This window comes from Strongylocentrotus purpuratus, unplaced genomic scaffold (assembly GCF_000002235.5).
Source record: "Strongylocentrotus purpuratus isolate Spur 01 unplaced genomic scaffold, Spur_5.0 spur5_scaffold_9, whole genome shotgun sequence".
NCBI classification, from domain to species: Eukaryota; Metazoa; Echinodermata; class Echinoidea; order Camarodonta; family Strongylocentrotidae; genus Strongylocentrotus; species Strongylocentrotus purpuratus.
In genome coordinates, this window is record NW_022145615.1 from 29,645,873 (window position 1) to 29,662,058 (window position 16,186).

The window sequence follows — 16,186 nt, forward strand, 5'->3', positions numbered from 1 at the left end:
CTTATGATGTTTTTTTAAAAGAGAGTGAAATAAATAAATGAAATGAAATGAAACAATCGCAAATACTTTGTAAAACAACATCGTACCAAGGGCAATTTCAATACCTTCTGCTTTATTGCTGGGAAAACTTGTTCGTAAAATGTTATCATAGTGTTTGAACATTTCAATGGGTAATACATGTAGGTGTGACTGCATGTGTTGAAATTGCCGAAGAGGGATTTTTCGAAAGTCTTCACGATCGCATTATTGTATCATTTTTGGATAAATGGGCGTGCACATCGTAAATATTAATTCAACTTATATGCATTCAGATTATTAATAATAATAATATTTAATTTTTATATAGCGCTTAATACAAATGTGTATAAGCGCTTTACAAATATACTATTACCCCGGTCATTGGATTCAGTGCTTGCCCGCGCACACTCTGTGCACAATCTCCACTCCCTAGGGAGCATTCCAGCCGGGCGTTACTTGACGCTCACAAGCTGTTTGACCAACAATGACAGTCGCATCCTACCGGGTACCCATTTGACACTTGGGTGAAGAGTAGCAAGTGCAGGTTAACATTATTGTGTCATTGTTGGATAAATGGGCGAGCAATCGTAAATATTAATTCAACTTATATGTATTCAGATTGGACATGGATATCGGTAGCAACATGCCTTGATCGTTGTATCAAGCGAAGATATGATCTCAAATGAACTGTTAATAGCCCACTCGCTGCATTCAAGAAAAGGAATTGTTATAACCGATTTTTATCAGTACTGTTTATCATACCTTCGATGCATCCCAACCGTTTTGTAAAAAAAATATTTTGGCTTCTTGATGAATAGAGAATCATATTGAATTGTCCAGAAATTAAGATAGTGTATGTCTGTTCCGTTACTTCATTGGTGAATGATGCAGATATCTTTCCCTAAGAGAAGTTGTATATGATTTATCAATGATTAACATGAAATATTCAACAAGTGCATGCACTTAATGAGGCAAACTTCCTAAACTATGTGAGGGTCACTAATGGTTGAATCCGTGGAAAATGTAGACACACCAATCGAAATGATAAATAAAACACAATTCAAGATTGCCTTTCAAATCTAAACGTTGAGTTGACGCCATGATACAGTTAAAACATAGTTACGTCTGTGACAGCTTTTATTTGCCTTCGCAGTGATCTCGCAATGTAGAAAAACAAAGTCTTTAAAAGTCCCTTTCAATTAAAGGCCATTTTGCAAGTTCAGAGTACTTTCTTGATGAATGGATTCAATTATAAACCTGCGCCTGGACTGATTTGAGCTGATAACATCGATCGTGCGTCCATCTTCAAAACTTATCAAATATTGACGAGGTTAAGCGCTTCGGGCGGAGCAGAGGGAAGTTGGATTAAACATTAAGGATCATCAAATATGTATACTTTGTGTACTTCACGCTTTGGTCGATATTGCGAGACGGAACTCTCTGCAAGACCCGGTATCCTTGACGATACGTTTTCTTGATCGAAGTAGGATCGAGACAGAGAATTAAAAAATATTGCAGGTGTGTTTATAAGCTGTATTCTATCAACGTCTTCAGTGTTTATTCGAACGGTGCAATGCCCTATTATCGAAAACTGATTTATACATATTTTATGTTATTGTATATTTTTCCGTATTTCTGTGAAAGCAATGGCTACATAATATCTACATAACAACTGATATACCCCAATTAATGACCCTAAGACACATTAGGATAGAACACATGGAGAGTGTGGAAGAAAGAGAGAGAGAGGGGGAGAAAGAGAGGAAAAAGAGAGAGAGAGAGAGAGAGAGAGGGGAGAGAGAGAGAGATAGATAGAGAGAGAGAGAGAGAGAGAGAGAGAGAGAGAGAGGATATTGAAGAGAGTGAGAATGGGAGATAGACAGAAAGAAAAAAAGTGTAATGAGAGGGAGAGATAGATCGGGAGAGAAAGGGACGGAGAGAGAGAGAGAGAGAGAGAAAGAGGGGGAGAGAGAGAAGGGGAGAAAGAAAGGAAGAAAGCAAGAGAGAGAGAGAGAGAGGGGGGGGGGTAATGCAGCATGTTGCATGTCTGGTATATACACTTTGAAAAAGTATGCTTACATAAATGAGATCTTACGGCCTTGTATCTCATGCTACTACCACCTGCCGCCCCCACTAAAGGAAGCGCCTTTCGCTTCCGTTGAAAGACTGTCAATGAAATACGCGAAGACACCTTGGATTCCGAAGAAAGTGGTTGTTTAGGCAGCTCTTCATAGGAAAGTGTTAGTGTGCTTGTCCTCAAATCGTCATGTCACACAAATGACACATAAATGGTAGTTATGTAAGACTTAAAAATAGTAATACTCATATTGCTAAAAATAAGAAATTCAAAGAATCAATAAATACATAAACAGGCAACAGCACTCTTAGACAATTTCGAAGAAAATAATTCCTACTCTAAATAACCTTCTTTTATATACGCAGCTTGTAAAACCTTTTATCTAAATCATCTTTTTAATACAATTATTCATTGGTTCGTTTAATTTGTTCATGTTAAACTTTGACAAATACATATACACATCACAATACATTTTGCAAGAGCGCTTTAAAAAAAATGTACCATTCCGATCTCGTCTGTGACTAGCTTGTCTCGGCAGCTCGGCTAATGAATTCATGTGTCGATAATCCGAGGATTGGGATCGGTTTGGAGCATTAATGACTTAATGGTTTTAATGTGTCGATAAATAACAATTTGCAGTCGGTTAGGAGGTGTGACGGATGTTTTAATTTGCTGGTAGTCGCTCGGTTTGAAGTCGGTCTAGAGTTGTTTGACTCATGTATTAATTTGTCAATAATCGGGAAATTGGAATCGGTTTGAAGGTGTGACTGGAGCTCTAAGTTGTCGACAATTTTGGTTTGAAGTTGATATTTCTGACCGGCCAGATTAAGGTTTCAATTTATCGATAATCGCTCGGTTTGAAGTCGGTTTAGCAGTGTGACTGAGGTAATAATCGGTCGACAATCGGTCGGTTCAGTGAAGTCAGTTTGGCGGTGTGACTCGGGCAATTTAAGTATCACTTCAAACTAACCCACCCACATACTCGGTTCCTCTTGACTGCTCCTCTCTGTCCAACATTGAGTATCCATGTATGTCTTTACTCCCCTCATAGCCGACCTCACTCCTCCTGGTCCTGTACTATTTCAGCTGAACCATTTATTAATACGATTAAAGACCACTCATCATGCTTATTTCATGTTCAGTAATTTGTTGTATGATGTTTGAAACTACTGGGGATGACGGGGGGGGGGGTGGCTATGATGAAGTAGCTCAGTGCTGAGGTATTAAAAAAGAAATGGAGGCACCAACTGGTATGAAACTATTAATAATAGTGGAGTCTTCTCAACGCTCATGTCTTGCACCGTTGCCACATAGCGCTCCTTTATCATTCCCCTGGCTTTAGCACGGCTGCCAATTACAGTGCTCGAGAAAATAATTCCTGCCAGGTGCCCATTTACCTCACCTGGGTGGAGAGTGGCAAATGTAGATTAGTGTCTTGCCAAAGGACATTCTGGGATTGATTATTATGTGGCTGAACCATTTATTAACATGATTAAAGACCACACTTTGTGCTAATTTCATGTTCAGTAAATTTATGTATGATATTTAGAACTAGTGGGGCTATGTTTACCGGTATTAGATGAAAGACGAACCCGGTTTGTGAGACAAAATTGGGGGTTCTCTTTAAAGCTCACCAGCGATTGTTCTAAATGACTTCGTGGTTCTGCATGAGATCTGAACTTCAAGGCTGAACTTTCCTCCTCCTCTCTGGGAAGATGAAGATGAAGGTCGATAGGTCCCTAAAGGTTGCTCATTGAAACCTCATCACTTCAATGTTGTCCCACAGGAATCTGTTTTACCCAGGCACCCCTTCAAAGATATTCATGCACGAAGTCACTGATTTTCTCCGTGAGAATGCGTTATACCACTCTTTGAATTTGTCTCCGTCAATCCGATATGACTCCAGTATTATGAATAAAAGACTTTATTGCCCTCAATGTGAAATGAAACTTATTTGAATATGATCAGACGCCAAAGAATTTCTAATGTGTCTTCTTATTTCCTTTGTGCTATTCATCTGAAATTATTATCTCATTAGACGACTTAAACGTTGGAACAAGTACATGATAATGCCATTTATTCGAATTTGGCAAAATTATGCTATAAAGTTCGATATTATGGAGAATATTATTTATGGTGACACACAACGAATAATTACCTGATCTAATGGTATAACCGTAGGTCGTTATTTTATTCGACGGTCACCATTATCATAATCACTCAGATAAATTAGGCTAATAACATCTATTTCATGTTTAAGAGAAATGCACACACATTGACGACAATCAATCAATCAATGCCCCGGTCTTGTCTACACCGTATAATCAAACACAGAATCAAACAACATAATGTATGAATTTCGAAACCTAATCACTGATTATAGATGAAGCTTGGCACCGTGATAGTGAAATGGGACCAAATATGCAAGCCGGCCCTCTAACTCTAACGAACCCTGGAAAGTCTTGCCTCATCTGCACTTTATCGCATTAAGATGTATGCACTTAAATAGAGACACTTAAGACATACATGAATTGTAAAGCTTTAGAGTGAGGAAGAGGGGGAGGGAAAGAGAAAGAGAGAGAGAGAGAGAGAGAGAGGGAGGGAGAGAGAGAGAGAGAGAGAGAGAGGGGGGAGGGGGAGGGGGAGATGAATAGAGAGGGTAAATGGTGATGGAGAAAGTGATAGAGAGAAATAATTAAAAACAGAGAGAGATCGAGAAAAAGAAAGAGCGGATAGAGTTGGAGATAGAGACAGAGAAAGAGACAGCGAAAGAGTGAAAAATTATAAGTATATATATATAGAGAGAGAGAGAGAGAGAGAGAGAGAGAAAGAGAGAAAGAGACATAGAGACACAGAAAGAGAGAGAGAGAGAGAGACAGAAAGAGAGAAAAAGAGCAGTGGCATTTTTATTCTGTACTTTGAAACGTATGACACCAAACAGCAATGAACTCCCCAGGGTTCAAATATTGACACAGTTTTCTCTTCCTGCCTTAGGTTGTATGAAATATTTCTTCTTATCTACTTCCTGAAACAGATGCTTTAAAAAAGAAGAAAAGAATACCTAAGAATACCTACTTCCGTCTTCATCCATCTTCTCTTGCCTCTCGACCTTGTTACTATGCTGAGAGTTCCGGTCACGAGTTTCAGGCGAAACAACATTCAAATTGATGAAGATGGTTGGGTTGGGCGTTCACGCTTTTCGGATATCCCTGGAACATTTTGAGAGAGAGAGGGGGAGGGAGGGAGGGAGGGAGGGAGGAAAAGAGGGAGAGCGAGAGAGAGAGAGAGAGAGAGAGAGAGAGTGGTGGAGCTGGGGTAGTCTGATAAACCACGGTAGAGAAAGAGAGACAGAGAGAGAGAGACAAATTTCACCTTTTAGTATGTACCGACAAAATAACACAAAAGGGAAATGTTGGTATTGTATGCCCTCCCTTCCTAAGCGACACCCTTTTCGGGACGAAAATGAGTAGAAGATAACTCAATGTTAGGATGAATTAACACCCACAGTTTTGAATATAAGCGATCGTCTGGTAGGATGAGTATAAATCATTATAAGAAACAGGAAGTCTAAAGCGTGTGAGAGACAGAAAAAAAAGAAAGAGAGAGAGAGGGAGAGAGAGAGATAGAGAGAGAAAGAGAGAGAGAGAGAGAGAGAGAGAGAGAGAAGGGGGGCAGGGTTAGTGACTGACTTTAGTTGTCTAAATTCAATTTTCTTTCTTAACTTGCATGAACTGAAATCTGTAATTTGTTTCGTTTTTCTTTAAAAGACAGAGAACACCAATATACGACATGAGTTCACTTTGATCTTTATTTCATATGATACTTTGATTTCTGTAAGATGTAAATTGATTTCGAATGAACATGCATGAACAGCAGACATCGTCCCAAGATAACAAACCATTTCCTTATAGAACACCTTTGCTCCCGTATGCCGCCGGGAGAGTTCGGATGAGGTAACTCACTTGACCAGAACTGATTGTAGGATTATCTCCCTTCAAACCAACATAGTTCATTCTTAACCCAGTTTTCCACCAGAGCTTGGAATAATCGTCTCCAGGCGGGGGTGATAAATGCTGGCTTTTGCACTGATGCATGCACGTGAGCGCGAGACGATTTCCATAGATAATAACTTGGAGATTCTACAAGAGATAGAGACAGAGACTTCTCAGGTCTAGTGTCCCCAACCAGTTGCATCGCAAGTAGTGTTTGAGATGTGAATATATTTCTTTAGCATATGTCCTGGATTTTAAAAACACTTTTAAAATCTCTTTCACTCTATCATCACGACGAGCAAAATGTATGGTATGTGTATACAAAAAATACATAGCAGCTTGTACATAATACAAATAATATACAAATAATGAATGGTTATGAGTTCAATAGTGCGAATATTTTCATGAGTTGAAAGATTAACATTCTATTCAACGAGGCGTCAGCCGAGTTGAATAGAATTAATGTTAATCTTTCAACGAATGAAAATATTCGCACCATTGAACGAATGAAAAACATTCATTATTTGTTTTATACAACATCGAAGAAGATCTAATAGAACGTTAATCAACAAATTATGCTTTACTCCTTATATTAAAGATAAATTCAAGTTGGATTCAAGCCTTCTCGATTACATTCAGATTGCCTTCGCGTCAGATACACGCAGGGATACGCGCGCGCACGGCAGAGAGGTACGCAGTCTGCATATAACCAAAAATGCACGGCGCATATAACCAAAAATGCACGACCGTGCAATATACCATCTATTGAATATCATGTGACCAACAATCCTCCAATCAAATGACAGGGATCCACGTAGGTGTTGTATAATATAATGTATTTGCATGTACATAAACGGTTTCATGTGTCATTAAAAAAAATATATTAACGATCACGATATGCGTAAAAAGGCTATGTTACATTTAGTTATCCATTCATTATTCGTCAATTGAGAGCCTTAAGCCCCTTTCACACCGGATCTGCGTAGAGTTGCGTAGTGTGGTGTACCGACTACGCCGAAATTAGGCTGCGTATTCATGAACAAAAATGTTGCTTCGGCATAGTCCCTGCGTGGGTTATGCGTATGCTGGCGTACGATGGCGTGTGGTTACGTACCCTATGCATAGGCACCGCGTACCTACGGCGTATGCAATTGGCGTACATACGCGTAAGATTGCGTATAACAAGCGTAGGGTTGCGTATGTTTACGTAGGCCTGGCGTATATGTTTGCTTACAGTTGGGTACGGTTGCTTACTATGTGCGCAAGCTTTTACTGCTTCGTCGGACTGGCGTAGGGTAGCGTACTATTGCGTAGGCTTTGTGTACTGTAGTGTAGTGTTGCGTAGACTTGCGTACTTTCTGCGTCTAGTGTCTACGCCGAAAAAACGCCAACAAAATTAAACATGTTTAATTTGTGGGGTCCATCTCGCGTACTCCTTTGCGCCCCTAAGCGTATAGTTACGTGGGCCAGCGTAGGGCAGCGTACGCTCGGCGTAGTCGGTACGCAACACTACGCAACTCTACGCATTGCCCGGTGTGAAAGGGGCTTTAGTTAACGCAGTTCTGTCCTTCGACAGACGGTAATGCCTTTAAGATAGGAAGAAGTAACAACAACAAAAACCTAAAATGTATTTGCCACCAGTATATTGTTTCCTAAACCATATCTAGGTTCCGTTTTTACACTGAAACCACTGGGTGGAAACAAGTCTTTTGTTACAGCCAGAGATACTCATTTTCACAAAATCCAAGTAAAACCCACATATATCATAACACACTGCGATGTGACATCAATACATCTTCGAAACCCTAGACAAATCCGAGCAGCATTATCCTAGAGACTCCTAAGACTAATGGAAGATCGTAACCTAAAATTAAGGAATCCTGCGATATGTGTGCAAAAAGCCTTAGGATCCTTAGGATGTTAACCTGAAAAGGAGTACTGCATTATCCGAGAAAACAATAACAAATACAACATCGGAAGTTTGAAAAAATACTGTAGATGCGTAAGTGTCTACGAATGAAGCCAATGGTTCATAAATTGGATAGGAGCATACGTGTTGTTATAGGTGAAGTTTGTTAGGAGACATCGACCGCCCTACCCCCACACGCCCACACACACCCACACCTATACATGCAATATATCTCGCTTCGGAAACAAAAGTGGATTGCTTCCTATACAGTGTGAGTCAACAATAAGTTTACACCTAGGGAAAGGCTAATTATTTTAAAAATCATCTAAGAACAGTAAATTATTATACATCTTTAATATGAAAGAGTGTTTTATCCCAAATCATTTGGTATCATTTTTGTGTGGTATGTGTTTACGCTTGGACGAACAGGAAGCATCTTTAGGGTATTAATCACCTAAATTAAAGAAATAGAAAATGAATTCTTTCCTACCTTGTCTCGTAAATACACCTGTTAATGCTGACACTTGGGGTATATATTATCTCACATGTAGTAATTCAAGTATTGCACAGCACCCGTAGAAAGAATATGTAAGTGTATGTACAAAGTAATGTCGCTTCTTTGCTAATTAAGTATAGGGAAGAAGAAACTTATAATCTCTATAAAGGAATAAGGCCTCAGAACCGAGAAGGGAGAAACAAGCGAAGAAATAGGCCAATAATTAAGATGAAGCTGAATTAGCTTTGCTGTAGATCGACTCAAGACTCTCTAGATGCTCTTTCTTCGCTTATTTTTTTAATTGAGGTGATTAATTTCCTAAACTATTACGTCGGGGGCACCAATCTAGAAAAATGAATGTGTGAGGTATTGTGAATGAAAATCATCGTTTGCGAGAGTGCAAAAAGCGACTTGTGCCAAAGTTGCTTATGTGATGTTTGAATAAAACAATTGGGTTTTGGGTATTAATTCGGTCTTTGCAGATTCAATTAACATCCCTAACAAAATTAATCATGCCACACATATCAAATATCAACGAACATTTGTGCGCGTGTGTGGGTGTGTGTGTGACTTTGCTTCTGCAAAAAGCATATGTAATGCATTTCATTTGATACATTCAATTCATTCTCTCACTTTGCTAATCCCAACATAATACATACAGTAGGCATCACTTTGGCGCAAGTCGATTTTTGCACTCTTGCAAACAATGCCTCCTGTTCATCCAAGCGTCAACACATACCACACCAAAATGATACCAAATGATTTGGGATAAAACACTCTTTCATAAGATGTATAATAATTTACTGTTCATAGATGATTATAAAAATAATTAGCAATTTTCTTGGTGTAAACTTTTTTTTGACTCACACAATATTTTCTTTAGAGATCAGGTAATTTCGAAGTTTTTTGGCATCCACTTCCATTACTTTTCGCTTTTTGATACGATTTTCCTGAACTTCTATCTGCATTAGGTCTTAGAGACCCTCTCCTACATGCCACCCTCCCCCCTCTCTCTCTCTCTCTCTTTCTCTCTTTATTTCTCTCTCTTTCTCTCCCTCTCCCTCTCTGTCTCTCTGTCTGTTTCTATCACAGACATACACACACCATGAACACACGTATTCATGAAGGCTTATCAGGACTCACTCACTTTATTATGTACTTTTCGATCTCACTTATTGTTTTAAAAAAAAATCAATTTAGTTTTTGTATAACAGCGAATAATTTCTATGAAATTAATCATGCTTATAGTAAACCATGTTAAACCAAATCAAACCAAATGGTATTTCTTAATCGAGAGTTAAACTAAGCATTTCATAACTCTAATTTTGAAAATCGGTATAAAGATATGCACAATAATTGTACAAAACAAATAATTTTTAATAATAATAATAATAATAACCTAGGCTTTTATAGCACATTTCATCTTCGAAGAAAGATGATACAATAAATAAAGTATTTGTTGAAGGCAACCATCGCCTGAATTGTATGTGTCAGACAGTCGTAGCGGTTTTTCACTGTCACCCTATAGTGTTTTCCCGCTCCTGCATGGGCAAGCAGTGTCGATGTAGGGAGCATAAAAACAACTTGAAAAAATGCATTATTGGCAAACACAAGTTGTTTGAAGTAAATTCAATTTCATCATATTAAGGCAATTTGTTTAAAATAATGCTATATTTACTTGAACCCACTATCACAACACGGGGTATATTGGCTTTCAACGTCATTGTTTATTTAATTCCCTTATGGAGATAGTCACGAATACTATATTTCTCTCTTTGATGCTTCATTTACCTGGACATTCATCAAAATCGACATGATTATGATAATTGATCTAATATAATTTATATTTAACACATAATAAAACTGATTATCTAGATAGAGAATATATTTTGTTCTGAAAAAAGAAAAACGTTTCTTATTTTTCTTTGCTACTTTAAAACAGATTCGTCTTCTACCATTGTCTGCAACGGAAATTGGGGAAATTATCTTAAGTCGAACAATCTTCATCCGATGTGGAGACAGCGCGGGAGCAATGGAAATATGTTATCCACGGGGTTGCCCACAAAGGCGACCGCATGCCATTGCGTTTCCTTCCGAACTGTAGTCATCTACCTGCTGTATACCCCGTAAGATGCTTCCAGCGCTTTTTGAGCAAACCCACCTGTCGGGTTGGTAGACAATGTAATAGAGAAGAAGTAAAACAAAACATTTCTGACTTGCAATATTGTACTTACATGTAGATTCTGAATGAAGAAGTACTGTGGAACTCCATTTCCGCTTTAGTTTAAATTACTTTAAAGTGGTCTACGTGCACGGTGTTTTTTTTAAACAGTTTAAAGAAAAATTACACGTAGAAATGAATACGTGGATGTCGTATCTATTACTCATAATCATATCTCGTAATAGCATCCGAAATGCATATCAAAGTCAGGGAAAAGAAAAAGAAAAATCGAAACGATTTAGGAAGTTCTTGGATTATCTGCCTCCGAGTGATGTATCGTAATTCAATTCATTGTTGCGGGTAAGTTTAACGGGCGATTAAGATTTTTCGAAAAACAAACGGCTCAAAGAAAATATTGAGAAGGAAAGAAAGAGAGCAAGAGAGAGAGAGAGAGAGAGAGAGGGAGGGAGAGAGGAGACATATATAGAATGGAGAGAGGGGAGCGAGATGGTAGAGAGAGGGAGAGAGAGAGAGGGAGGGAGAGAGAGAGAGAGAGAGAGAGAGAGAGAGAGAGGGGAGGGAGGAAGGGCTGGAGGAAATTTAAAAGACAACCTTAATCTTTAGACATTTTATATATGGTCAAGGTGATTATTTCATAAGACCCTACAGATAACTTTTTTTTTTAAAGACAGTATGAGACAAACCGAGACGGGAGAGGATGAGAGGGGGAGGGGGAGAGAGATAGATAGAGAGAGAGAGAGAGAGAGAGGGGGGGGGAGGTAGGGGGAATTCAAAAGACAACCTTAATCTTTAATCGTTTTATATATGGTCAAGGTGATTATTTCATAAGACCCTACAGATAACTTTTTTGTTTAAAGACAGTACGAGACAGACCGAGACGGGAGAGGGGGAGAGGGGGGAGGGGGAAAGAGATAGAGAGAGAAAGAGAGAGAGAGAGAGAGAGAGAGAGAGAGGGGGGAGGTAGGGGGGAATTCAAAAGACAACCTTAATCTTTAATCGTTTTATATATGGTCAAGGTGATTATTTCATAAGACCCTACAGATAATTTTTTTGTTTAAAGACAGTACGGAACAGACCGAGACGGGAGAGGAGGAGAGGGGGGGGGGGAGAGAGAGAGAGAGAGAGAGAGAGAGAGAGAGAGAGAGAGAGAGAGAGAGAGAGAGAGAGAGAGAGAGAGGGGGAGGTAGGGTAATTCAAAAGACAACCTTAATCTTTAATCGTTTTATATATGGTCAAGGTGATTATTTCTTAAGACCCTACAGATAATTTTTTTTTAAAGACAGTATGAGACAGACCGAGCTGGGAGAGGAGGAAAGGGGGAGGGGGAGAGAGATAGAGAGAGAGAGAGAGAGAGAGAGAGAGAGAGAGAGAGAGAGAGAGAGAGGGAGGGGGGTAGGGGGAATTCAAAAGACAACCTTAATCTTTAGTCATTTTAAATATGGTCAAGGTGGTTAATGTAATAAGACCCTACAGATACAAAAAAATAAAATAAAGACAGTATGAGACAGACAGAGACGGTAGAGGGGAAGAGAAAGACGGAGAGAGAGAGAGAGAGTGAGGAGAGAGAATATACCTCGGAAGAGAAAGAGAAAATTAGTAATTATTACTAATTTTCTCTTTCTCTTTTGATTTATTATAAATCATGTGCTCGTTAGTGTCCATCGTTATAATACCTTTCACTGATTGTCATACTGTCATAGATTTCCTAATACTCGAAGAAAGAAGTGGTAAAATACAACTTTTCATTGATATTTCGACAGTCATGATAAACCGTCCGATTGTCTTCTTTTACATGTACGTGTCATTGCGTCAGCAGATAGCGTCACCCTTTCGTCATTCCATCATTCTCCTTGACGACAACTTTATCGAGAAGCAAATTAACTGCCATCACTCCTTTAATTCGTTGTCGCCGTAAATTGGCATTAAGTTCATGTACAAATACAACTGTAAATAGTCTACTCGATCTTCTTGTCCAACTTCAGTCCCATGCGTACGCTCTTGTGTATTCTTTGTTCCTTGTCTAATGTATCACAACTGTCAATGCAACGCAATGGATCGCCCTTTTAGAAGGTATGGGGAACAAGAGGAAATTAAAAAAGGGATTCGTCCAGGTTTTAATTTGTAGATTATTAACCAACATTCAAAGCAAAGAGAATGTCAAGTAGGTTTAGTTAGATGGCAGTCTACCATATACTAGGTTTAGCTCTGTACATAATAGTCTAGATCAGTCTCGTTATATTCGTTATTAAGTTGTAATGTTATGCCCCAACAACTCTGCGCTTTATTATCCGATGTAGCACCATTTACAGTCATGTTTCATTCTGCCAGAGCGGTCAGAGTGCAACCCCAGCAAGTATTTCATTAAATACGCAATCGCTTCTTTTATCAATGATTTATAAATTAATCTAAGATTACATGACTGATAGTTTTTTTTTCACTGCAAATGGTCAGTTACCACGAGTTTTTGTGTGAAACAGTATTACAAATAATTTAAAATCGTAGGCAAAGTATGAGACCTTTTCAATTTTTCAAAGTAGCAAACAATCATTTCCTTTACTTGTGTCTATTTTTTATTTGTTATTACCTGTTTATTTTTCCAGTCATCTACACCTTCTACTTTGCTAATTCAGGATGTCGTGGAGTGATCAGGCTCTACCAACGCATCTTCAATTTTCTCTCAAGTGCCTCCACACTTTAGACCCAACTCAAAATATATTATGGAGAGTAGGCCTACATGTATATCATTACAGATTCTCTCTAAAAAAAAAAAAAATTACCATTCCGAGTCATACATAAGATTTCAGTCATTTTGTGTGTTGGCACAAATGGGAAAATAGTCACTACACCAGAATCATCAAAATCAAAGAACGTTTTATATTCCCTATTTACAATGCCCAGCCAAGACGAACTCATGAATAAACAAAGAAGTGTATATCTATAATTATACTCTTGAATGGTGGTGGTTATTTTACCTGACTGCTAAGAAAGCATAAATGATTGTAAGTAAGTAACCAGACGGCCGACGGCTTTAGGTCCTCTCCGAGGGACCTGATAATGAGGATTAATGCCTTACCAATGGGCACTAGTGCATCGCCTTGGTTTCGAACCCGGGTCACCGGATTACGAGACCACTGCTCTATCGACTGAGCTACTCTTATGTTCTTATCTATTGATAAAATAAAAAATAATATTGTTTTTTGTTGTAAAGTCCTCGTTATTTTAGTACAACTAACCTATTAGAACGATAGGAGCTAATTGAAGTGAAAAAGGAGGTATATTCTACGAAAAATTACACAAGCCTGTCATTTTCTTTACTAACACATGAAGACGACGTTGTCCTTTTTGCGCATGACTTGAAAGTACAATGTCACGTGACTATGACGTATACTTAGCTGCCCACTGTTTATAAACGCGAGAAGAGTTGGTGCAGTCATTCGCTGAAAGAAGTTAGGTGATGGAAGCGCGATTTATGAGATATCGCATTTCACATCAGAGAAGTGCATATGTCTCGGTCACTCCTGATCATGTGTTTTATTGGAAGCTGAGACTTTGGAATCTTTCTGATACAGTGAATACTCCAAACAAGCATTATGACTAGGACAACGTATCTCTCTCCTGTGACTACAGAGTCAGCAATCATACATCGATTAAATATTTCTCTCTTTGAAGGTCTTTCAAATTATACCACTGCTGCGAACTTCTCAGATTATGACTTTTCATATTTCACGGAATCGCCTGATTCCAATTCCAGCATATCGAAAACACCAACTTTCGAGCTGGCCTACCTAATACGAATCATCACGCTCTCCACCATCCTGGTTCTCTCAGTGCCTCTCAATTTCATTGTCCTCCTCACTGTCTGGCGACAACGAGGTCGAAAATCCCGCGTCAACCTCCTCGTCCTCCACCTCACCATCGCCGATCTCCTCATCACCTTCATCAACATCTCGACCGATGTGGTGTGGTTCTGTACGGTGGCCTGGTTGGCGGGGAATACCATGTGCAAGCTCATCATGTTCATGGAGACGTTTGCGATGTACGCGTCGTCGTTTGTCCTGATCGTCATCAGCATCGATCGTTATGCCGCCATCGTTCACCCGCTCAGCGTCAGGGCCGCAGACAGGCGATGTAAGATCATGTTGAGGGTGGCCTGGGGATCAGCAGCTGTTTGTAGCATACCTCAGGTAAAACCACTCGATCATTATTTTCCTGTATTTAAAAAAGAAGTGACCGAGCGCGGAATATCATGAGATGACATTTATTAGTGTTGAAATAAAAACATTAAAATGGAACGAAAGAATAAAAAAAATGCCGAATATCATAAAATAACTTTCTCGGCATTTTAAGGGAGAGAGATGTTTCGCAAAACGCAATGAATCTAGCGTTTTAAAGATTTTTGAAAACCTGTCAATATTTTAATGTTAGGCCACTTTCCAGTAAAAGTATATTAAACATTTTAGTTATTGACGATTCCAAGTAATGGCGTTTGAGAACAAATCAACTCTGCACATATCACGAAACTTGTTCATCTATCCTAGTTTGAAAAAGAAACAGAGCTCGCTAGTTATTTGTAAATGGATGACTTTATGGATGAAATTGTGATTAGTTTAATAGCATTAGTGGAGTTTATTTCAATGGCGTGAAAAGCGTGGAGAGGGCAACTGGGGGAAATGCGACATCAGAGCAGGGAAGTCCCTGATCAGAGTATCTAAATTTGGCAATATGATACCCTATAAAAGTCATTTATCCCCTGGGCCTTCGATCACGAGGGTTCGGGGTTCGACACCTGATATGGAACGTATCCCTTAAGATATTTTTTAAAACCCCTATAGATGTCTTATTTGATCCATGTGAATGCCGACCCGGTGGAATGACAGAGAAACGTGAGCTATGTTGATGGATAGTATGCGCTTAACGAATCCTGCTCCTTGGAAAATAAAAATGATACAATAAAACTACATCTTACAATTACAGAAAAATAGACGTACCCCAGATAGTTTCGGTACCTATAAGGGTCGGCTACCATATTAGATTGCACGGAGGCATCCCTTCTGATGTAAGTTAAAGCAGAAAATAAGATAAAATGGGTAAGCGAAGTTTTAAGATAGATAGTGATGAAAAGAAACGATTCCTAAAATATTGTAAAGTTGAGAAGTTGTGAAGATTCTTACACGTATGAGCAACTATGTGATCTCATTTGCGAGCAACAGAATTGTGTGTGGGCGCATGTGTGTGTATGTGGGTGTGCTTGTGCGTAAGAATGTTTATATATTCACTTTGCAAACACGTGACCAACTATAAAATTTACCCTTATTATTTCTTAATGAGAAGTCAATTCCTTCTTTGTCGCTTATAGTGAGCAATTAATATGCATGAACAAAGAAGTTTTAAACAAATTAAGTAAGCGAAATGAGACCATAGTTCTGCATTAAAAGCATACCTTTTATTGTTATTAGAACTATTTGTCACTTAATACAAGCCTTCATACAAAGGTTGATGATCTTGGAAAACT

General features: G+C 38.8%; 1 protein-coding gene across 2 annotated transcripts in view; it reads left to right on the plus strand.

Moving 5' to 3' along the window:
* Positions 1–14,105: 14,105 nt before the first annotated feature.
* gnrhr2 (gonadotropin-releasing hormone receptor 2) overlaps positions 14,106–16,186 on the plus strand; it is a 43,681-nt gene continuing 41,600 nt past the window's right edge. The window contains exon 1 of one of the 2 annotated variants that reach the window (XM_030976265.1): positions 14,106–14,858. In XM_030976265.1, coding sequence (XP_030832125.1) covers positions 14,265–14,858 — 594 coding nt within the window. In that variant the 5' untranslated portion in view covers positions 14,106–14,264. 2 annotated transcript variants of the gene reach the window in all.